Source organism: Pholis gunnellus, assembly GCF_910591455.1.
Source record: "Pholis gunnellus genome assembly, chromosome: 12".
Lineage (NCBI taxonomy): Eukaryota > Metazoa > Chordata > Actinopteri > Perciformes > Pholidae > Pholis > Pholis gunnellus.
Window position 1 is genome coordinate 4725643 of NC_136539.1, and position 10060 is coordinate 4735702.

The 10060-nt window shown below is 43.1% G+C and overlaps 1 protein-coding gene across 1 annotated transcript in view; it reads right to left on the minus strand.

Moving 5' to 3' along the window:
• Window positions 1-7844, minus strand: part of fgf14 (fibroblast growth factor 14) — a gene marked incomplete at both ends in the record, with an annotated part of 105280 nt that extends 97436 nt beyond the window's left edge. Inside the window, one exon of the mRNA XM_079170011.1 lies at window positions 7637-7844. Coding sequence (XP_079026137.1) covers window positions 7637-7844 — 208 coding nt within the window. The remainder of the gene's footprint in view (window positions 1-7636) is intronic.
• Window positions 7845-10060: the final 2216 nt, after the last annotated feature.

Consider the following 10060-nt stretch of genomic DNA (forward strand, 5'->3'; position numbering starts at 1 on the left):
ACGATGTCCTCTTTTCAAAATGATACGATGTGTCATTAAAGACAAGTCAGCACACACAATTCTGCATGCACGCCTACATTAATGTATCTCAAATAAAAAATGTTAAACATCAGAGGATCAGACAAACAAAAGACGGTATCCATCCCAGAACCTATGAGAGAACTGATCCATTTCACGGTGTCTCCCCTCAAAGTGAGCTCCCATCAGGCCTAACCTTGAAGGGGACAGAGAGCAGCTCTGCGCAAGGCCACAGACACCATCCACCTGCGGATCCAGTGGGCAATCACCCTTGGAGGCACCCAGCCAGGACCGCGTGTCCCATCATTCCTCTCGCCTCTGCAAACGGGAGCATCTGGGAAGAATCCAGAGCATTCTGGCAGATGCTTTGTGTTAATTCTACAGACATTAATCCTACCTTTCTACAGCCCAGTTTCTCCTCTTACCCTCCCTTTTCTCTCTCTCTCTCTCTCTCTCTCTCTCTCTCTCTCTCTCCATCTATATATATATATATATACAAACACTATATAGATCTGTGTATGTATTTGCCCTCTCGTGTGCACTGATTTGTATGTAAACTTGATTGTCTCTCAGGCGGAGGTAGAATAGCTGCCAGGAACTTGAATCTCATCACCAACTGTAGGTCATATTTCTCAAGAGCAGGTCAGAGACTGCCCAAATTCATTCAGTGTAGAAACACTGATGATGGTGCTGCCAATATCACGCTTAAAAAAAAGAAAGATGACACCAATAAAATAGCCGTATTGTTGAGCAAATTTAACGTGAACTTTTAAAATAACTCAAAGAAAGATAAAAATGAGTTGCATTTCCACCAACTGGTGTGGACAAATATACTCGGCCACAGCGTAGTCTCCCCAGAGGTTGGAGACGAATGGCTGAAATCCGCCAGTTAACAGAGTAAAAGAAATAAAGGTTGCGAGCCGGCAACAAAACAAGTCGGCTAGACCATCCAACCATATATATCTGACCCATCTGCAAATGGAAATGGAGAGAGGGCTTCAGGGATTTGTATCAATTAGGCACGTTTTAATTGTTCTTCCATATCAGCTAGTATTGGCCATGTTCCATACTGTCAGGATACAAAAAAAAGCATTCACACCTTCATGGGAGTATCTGGGACGCCGACAGCAGAAACAGCTGATCAGTCATGTTTGCTGCGTCAGAATTTATTTGGGAAAGGCGTTCCATATTCCATTTAGCCCATCAACTGTTTTTTGACAAACCACCTCAAGCGGGTGAAGAAACCGTAATTTGTAACATTTCAAAATGCGCATAAAAATATGTCAGTGGAAACACAACTCATGTTTTCTTGTTGACCTGTGACATACCAAGAGCAGATAACCTCATACTGTATCTCTTCCAAATGATTGCAAAAGCAAGTATTCCTGAGTCTATACAATGCCATGAGAAGAAAAACAGTCAAAGTTCAAAATAATTTCACTTCATATTAATCCTCTTTTCCTGTATTCAATAACATTGTGGGGGGATATGTGCATGCTCAGCTATTTTTAGAAACAAAAGGTTCATCCATGTCACAAGTGCTGTTTTTAGAATGGTCCTTATAAATGTGCAAACATTTTCTAAACTTGTTAACTTTCAAAATAGTTTTTTTTCTATCTTAGCTGTGATATGACAGGGCCTGCAAAGCCCACGTGTGTTATCAAAAAAAGGCTCCTTTAGCCATTAAAAAAACTTACTGCAATGTTTCTGTATGAAACCTAGCAACATAGTTACAAGCATCGCTGGTTGGAGGATGGTATTTTTAGCCGACCCTGCTGTTATTGTAATTGTGGGAGTTCTTGTTTGAATCCTACCCATCCCATTTAATTACACCGCTGTTTCTTTGTTACCACAAGTTAAACTAGCGTGGGTTTGTAACACAAACGAATCAAGCATCTTTTAACTGTGGAGAAATGCCTATAAAAGCTGAAGTTGAAATATGCGCTCTTGTTGTGTGGTGAGACTGGAGAGAAGACACCAGCAGCAAAAGCTGAGTTATTAAAATGCATATGTAATTTCATATTACACTGTGTAAGTCCCTGCTCAGCAAAGAACAGTGCACAGCAAGAACAATGTATAAATATGATATGACAGCAAATATGAACAGACATATGAACATGCATCTTAGGAAGGGGTCATTCAATATGCGGACACAGTCATTGTCTTTGAAAAAGGTTATCACCAGCCTAGTCATGAACCTGTCCAGTTTTAAAGACAAATGCATGCAGACCGTGTAAAGTCCTTAAAAATGCCATTGTCCGAACAAGTGCCTTTTGTTTATTTATGGCTCCACGTACGCACTGTTTTTATCATTTTATGAGGCACAGTGAATTTGCATCCATGGATCGATCTCTGAATGGTTTATGTGCCACAAATAAAATGTTCAGAGTTCTCAGTTTTTGAGACCAGTACGAGGTTATAGTTCCAATAGCCAGTATGAATGTTCATTACAGAGACTTTAAATTAATAATCTTTGGTCACCGCCTCGTGTGTGAGGTTGACCAAGAAGTTGCAGGGTTCCTACACAATTTCCCATTTCAAAATTCCAGACTTTTCCAAACTGCGTAGGAACACTGTGGATAAAGCTCCAGCACACCCATGAAGCAAACGAGCTACAGCTGCACAGTGCCGAAGCTTCGGTTCGGCCTCCCGGCTCTGTCACATGCGATAAAGTTGACTTTTACTTGATATGCTATGAGCCATCCTCACGTGGATGTCTGGGTGTTCTGTGACCTGTACTGTCACTCTGCTGTCAGTGAGCTAATGCTGTGCTGCTCTGGAGGAAGCCACCTTCTGACTTCGCACACCCACTGCAATTTTGCTCTTTCACGAACCTGGCTGATTCTGTAATCAATGAACCATAGTGAACCATAATAAAGAAGTAGAGTCATTTTCTCATAGACTTCCATACAATTTGACTTATTTTTGCCACTGGAGCAGTCGCCCCTTGCTGGTCAGTAGAGAGAATGCAAGTTTTGAGACACTTCCGCATTGGCCTCAAATCATCTTTCTCCATTGCCCTTGTATTGCATGACGGTGCCTCCTTGTCACTTTTGTCTGCTAGCAAACAGAAAAACACCTTAAAGCTGCTGTGTGGTGGGATACACAACCAACAAGGTAAAGAACCCAGAACTACGTGTTTTATTAAAGCGGCCGAACTTAAAAACAACAAAAAGTGAGGAAGACTGGGAAAACTGGTATCCTGACACTCTGTATATCTACGTGTGCAGCAAATATTTTAACCAAATGTCAGTTTTAGGCTCACTATAACTAGTGTTAACTAGTGTTATAGTGGAATGTGGATAAATGGAAAGCTATGCAGTATCATGTTTGCAAGTGTCTTAGCTAACTATACTAGCTTGCTAACACATAGCTAACATTAGCTTGCTAACTTGCCCCATCATCATTTTAGTTACCAACTGTGACCCTGGTGGACATAACGGTGATCAAATAATGCTGAAATCTGATGGTTTTTAGCTAGCTACAGGCATTTTGTCAGCTTTTCAGCATGTGGTTGTTTTTCCCTCTTACGGGCGGTGGTTTTCACAGTATGATGCGTAGCGCTCTGTCTCTATTCAATGACACTTCCAAAGTTTTAAGATGACAACTATGTGGTCATTTGCACACTCATCAATGCTACACAGGCTGCAGGGCAGAATTCACTGCATCTCCATCCCTTCCACTCAGCTAGCTCATCCCTTAATTGACTTAATGAAGTATGTTCACTCAGAGACATGTACCAATGCTGGGAGTGAACATTAAGGGTTGAACAGCAATGCCAGTCGAATCAGAGCGCCAACCCAGAGGACAACGCACCATAGAGTTTTGCTGGAAAACAGTAACACGGCTGAAAGAATATTAACTATGGGCATAGTGGGACTAAAAAGCTCAAAGTGGCATGCAGTTTTTACATGATGGCAAACTGACGTGTGCAAAGAAAGTGGGTGGTTCAGTACAGTTTGTGCTACAACTTTGACCCAGCGTGTTGATTTGCATCAGAATGCAACATCTCTTGTGTGGTTTATCTTATCTAAAGACAGGTGAACTAAAAGTGACAGCTTGCAGACTGTGGATGACTCAAAAGGGAGGAGATCCTTGAAACAATGTAATGTAAACCATGGATTACCATAAGCTACACAGAAAACTGCCTTCGCTGCATCTGGCCTCCTCATAAAACCATTTGGTTTATTTACTTCAAGAAATATTCCACACACATCTAATTTATTTGTGCAACAGCGGAGACGAATGCATTACCACCTAGTTTGAAACACCAGAGTGAATATTAATTTACTCCACGCTTTCCTGTAGGTTGAGTGGCAAAAGAATACCGCAGCGTGAGGGACATTTCAACTGATTCAGATTGACGTTACAGATAATAACAGAGAGAAAGATTAATGGGGAACAGCTCTTTACAGAAATATCAAGAAGTGAGACATATACCATGATGTTGAGAAAACATTGAGAGGCTCACCAACTAAAAGCACTTTTTTTAATCACCTAATAATTATATGAGCTGTATTGGACATTCTGAGTATTAATATAGCAGCTATTAGACATTAAATACATATACATAAATATACTATTAGCTTTAATAGATATAGTAGAATTATGTCTACCTGAACAGAGAATAAAGTTTGGCGTAGTCAGCACTGCTAGCTATGAGCCGTCGGCTCGCCGTCGACATGTTGAGAGCCGTTGAGAGGCAATTGAAATGCTCCCAATCTCGAGTCTTGCACCTTTATGTCATGATGTGTCACTTTAAATGCAATGCTCTCTGACATGATTATTAGTATTGTATAGCTTTACGTTCAAATATGGAAATCTTGTGCTCTCTGTTTGGAAGCCTTATTTTGAAAACTCTCTTTAATGATTAGAAAGACATAATCACAGGCTCTCCAAACATACATACTGTGTGGCCACATAGATACAAAATACCAAAATATCTAACCTCACCCTCGCATTTCCCACCCGACAGGTAAACTATTAACCCACAACAGAAGAAAAAAAAACTGCCACCTGCTGGAGAATCGCCAATACTTTTAACTTCATCAGATGCAGTGATTTTGTACGGTAAGTATGGCTAAGTTTGCTCTAAAGACTGGCAGTCCTATTGATACAGCCCAGTTGGCTTAGTCTCTCTGTGTTCTCTCAGTTATGTTGTGTTACTAAAGATACAGCCAAAGGGCTGGAGCACTATACCCAGGCCTTTGCCAGCCTAGTGTGCACTATATTGGAAACACCCTGCCTCTGCTGACAGAGGGCCACACAGATGTACATTCAATGAGTTCGCAGTTTTTAAGTCATACTAAACAGCACTGCACCCCACTGACACAGTCTGCATCTTGGCCTACTTCATTTCCCAGCGAACCACCGGCTCGACCTGCTGCTTCAGCACAAACCCTGACGATTGTGCCCACACCATCAGTTTATGATAATGTAATAGTGAGCCTCCACAAGTGACCCACTCTCACTTTGAAAGGCACGAGGCATCAAATCCCAAACACCTGACAGTGAATATCGGCTTTGATCGATTGGCCGTGCGGTGTTGAGCAGCAGTTAGGAAAGTTAGTGTCTTGGTGTGGCTTTCCACTGTGCAGCAATCAGTCAGCGATCACCCCAGAGCCTACTGTGGCTTAGCTCCAGATTGTGCCTTTCATGTGATCAGCATTTTCACATTTCATACCTCTACAAAGATAAATACAAGCTTTGAAAAAACAAAACACACAAGTGACTACACATACTACAGTTTTGTAGATACTTCCAGATCATTTGGAGTATTTCTAAACATTTGGCCGAAAAACTACATTCAGTTTGCAACAGTTTTCAACTCTTTCCCAGTCGCGAGCATAGGGCTGCACTGCTCCCTTAAACAAACATGGCAGCCGGAAATGGCATGGCACAATGGTAAAATGCGTGACAGTGATGTATATGTCAATATAGATACATAAATTAAAAGTAATTCGAACCTATAACTTTTGTGTATATTTTATAGGAATAGAAATAAACCTAATAATACAGTATTTCTAGTAGATAGTTTTACTTTTCCGATGTGAGCAAGGGGATATTCCACTTCCTGGTACGATGTGTGTTTTGCTAACAGTTAAATTAGCATCTTGAGAAACCAGTTTTTAAAAGTATTTAAAGTGTGGCTCTCTGAATCTGTTTGTCCCTGGTTTTTGGGGGAGCCTTGGAAGAATCTAGAAATGTCAACAAATCCGTGGGAAGTGTTTTCAAAGGACCCGCGAGGGGTTTTCCAAAGTTTAGCTTGTGTAGCTAACGTCAAGTTAACAGCTACTCTACGTTAGCTCCGTGACTCCGATGTAGCTCATCAATGTCTTAAATCGTGATGAAATGGTTTTTGCTAAGTTAAAGGCACAGACGGGATAAATATGGATTGCCACTCATCAAAGGGATACAGAATTTGATTGTTTTTTTTAAATGAATAGAGTTTGTAGTTGATAGTAAACCATGTTGTTTTGCCGTTGCTCCTGCAGTGCCAGCGAGTTAAAATAGTGATGATGATCTACTATACTGCAGATGCAGTGTGGAGGAACTGTGCTGCTGCTGAGCATATCATCTTCAAAACATGAGGTAACAAGTAGCCCGCACTGTCCACCTGGGGCTCCTCTTCTTTCTAGCCTACACAACAGCCTGTTGAAATAAACATAACGTTACGATGCTCACTAAAGCTCTTCGGTGTTAGCCTACATCTAATTAGCCAGAGCATTTAAACTAATTATTGTTGCTGTGATACTGAACACACACACACACACACACACACACACACACACACACACAAAAGTCCAGCATCTGAATCGAAACGATGCTGCCTGCTCGAGTGCAGGTTTGCATTAGTGCAGTGGAGCCCGGCTCCTTTCTACGTGCCCTGTTCGCACCTCAGCTGCTCTGGCTTCCCTCAACACAAACATTCAACTCCAGTTCTCGCATTAAAAATCACATTTCGCCAAGCCCGCGTTAGGAATATTAGCCTGCAACAGCCGAGGGATGGACATGAAAGAGTAGGCTGTCTCCTCCGGCTGGCTCGGTGAAAACGTAGCGAGCAGTCTATAGCCCGTTTTTATGGAGAAGTGGTGTTGCAGAGGGGGGGCAACGCTGCTGCGGTAAACCCGAGGATGGAATAATCTGCTTTGGGGGGGTGAGAGGGGGGGGGGGGGGGTGGATCACGTTGGACAGAATAACATTTGCGTGGATTCCATCCACAGAAATAAAAATCTAGTCCGTGCGCGTATGCGCGCACACGCGTCTGTGCACGCGCGTGTGAGCGCTATTTAAAAAGTTAGGAGATCATAGTGCCGTGGCGATGCAGGGGGGACGGGGGACGCGGGGGGGGCTTTTGTGTGTCTGTGCGCTGCGCGTCCCCAAAACCCATGGGCTCGCCGATAGTAGCTGCACAGAATAAGTTGTTCCCCCTCCCAGCGCCTCTGCATGATACCACTCGCTGCATAAATATGATTGCAGACCTATCACCGTTACAACAAACAAACAAACGAATAACGCAGATGCACACATACACACACACACACACACACACTGGCTCTCACGCACGCAACAAAGCCGGTTCACAGCGAAACGGAGGCATAATGGGGATTGAGCTTACCACTTGGATTCTTGTTTTTCTTAAGACTCTTGCCACAAAGACACTGCAGCATATGCGTTCCTTTGCTGAAAATGTTCCAAAGAAACCACATTGATTTGGGCGAAGAGCAATCCAGTGGCTTAAACACCCAGATATAGATGAGATCCTTGCGGTTGCATAATAACACAATTGGATCAGTTCTCCAGGACAAGGCGACCAATTGCACCATAGAAAAAAATAGGTATATCCAAGTCCTATCGCGGTTGCATTCACGTGGCAAAATATTCAGTGTCTGTCAGACTTCGCAACAAACGGCGTGTTGTCTTCTCCTCCTGCCGTATAAATGATGCCTCCTCAACTAGTCGATGGTAGAAAACACACTCTGTAAATTGCATGTGTCGCACCGGGGAGGAGACGGGCCGCCGGTAAACAAACACACAACTAACGTGAAAACAGTGGAACACGGTGGGTTTCCGCGGAGAAAACCATTGCCTATTAGTTCATCACTCTGAGGAGAGGAGGGTGGATCTGCACAGCATCAAAAGCCAAGGGAGGATGCATCCTATGCACAGACTGCTGCAATGATAGCCCCAACAAAACGCCACATTGCCGGATCCGAGTCCAATCTCAACGTTTCTCCTGTTTAAAAAAAAAACAACACACAGGCTGCTTTGACGAGGTCAGATAACGCCAACCTCAGTTCATTTCTTAGTAGTCCCACACCGCGACCGTTTCAGTTTTAAAGCCAGGCTTTTGGGGCTCTTGGCGCGCGCGTATGTGTGTGTCCGTGATTCCTGGAGTGTGCGTTTCTTCCCTGTATGGTGTGGTATTTTCCCCTCCTCGAGCCTTTCAACACCACGCCACTGGCATCTCCAAAATAAAGTACGGTGCGCTTACACCAACATTTGCATGAATTCCCTCCAGCGTCGGGACCTCTGGTAGAAATAGACGGGGAGGAGGGGTTAAATTGAAAGAGTGGCTTTCTATTACGTAAACACGTGGTTTCTGCGCCGTCATTTCAGTGATGCTCTAGGAACATTTTTTTATGATCTGACTGAGACTGTTGTCCCCAATGCCGTTTCTGCTTGAATTCTTGGAAATGACAATAGGAGTGGATTTTCTTTCTCTTTTTTTTATATCCACGAGGTTGACGTGTGCACGTTAATGGGTCTACATGTGCAGCCCTCGTCTTAATGGTTCACATGCGATTTATTTTACCCTCAGTTCCGTAAGTAGTTGCAGCTTTTGTGCATACAGATGGGTGGTAATGGGGAAATGATGCACCAAAGCTCCACAGTCACAGGTGTTAAGTGATGAGGTTGGGGATGCCTCCCTGTGCTGGTGTCAAGTCATCTTTAGCATTACTGAAGCAGGCCTGCAGAGTAGCTTATAGGCCCGCTGCAACAGATCGCTATTACAGAATGAATTGAATCCAATTCCAGCTGCTGGAAAAGATGTATTTACAATAAAAGTTAATACAGAAGAGCAACTTTACACATCTCAGAAAAACGATTTGGTCATCTACGAATAGAAAGTAATGACAGGATACAACATGTCAGAGCAAGTTCATCATTTGCTTGATGAAAACATTCAGATGTAACATGTATGTTTACTTCTTACTCGCTCTGTTTTGTTTCCCCTCATCCCCGAGGACCAGGGGGCCAGCTAGTGTTGCTCATGACGACTGTTTCCACTGCATCACTGCTTTTCTCTGAGGATTTAAAGGTTTTCCATCACAGACTAAGAAGAAGACGTTGTTCTCCCCTGATTATTCCTGCCCTCTCTGTGGAGAGAAAGTGTTTGTCCTCGGTGGAAACTTTGCCCCGATACACGCTTAGATTTTTAGATTTGATTTGGACCCGTTGGTGTTTTTGCTATCCGGTGCTCCTCTTGTTCGTGTTTTTCATATTTCACATCTGGGATTTAATAATCTGTCAACGTGACCCCCCCGCCCCACCCCTCCCCCTCTCCTGGCACAAATGGCAGAAGTCACTGTGTCTGCCAGTGTTTGGAAGTGGACCAATTAGTTGCTCAATATAGTGTTGACCCCAATCACAGGTGTTAGATACTGTTTGCCAGTAAGCCGTCTCTGTCAGGCTGCAGTACAAAGAACACTGAATGACCGGCATTATGGCCCCAGTCACAATAAATGACCTATTTAGAAACTGTAGTTTTTTCCCTCTTCTTTTCCTGTTATTTCTAAGTTATTAGTCAGGGACTGGTGCTGACTTCCTGCTTGTGTGGTGATTCTTTTGTAAATATGAGTTCAGGAGAAACTAGTTGATCCGTGCTAATAAGGAAATAGTGTTGCATCAGGTCACCTCATTGATCCTTCCATTTCCCAAATGACCTCCAAAAGCAGCACGTATGTAACATGCATCCCTTTGACATGTATGACTTTCACGTTATCTATTTTTCATAATCGGATCCTTTTGTGGACAACTG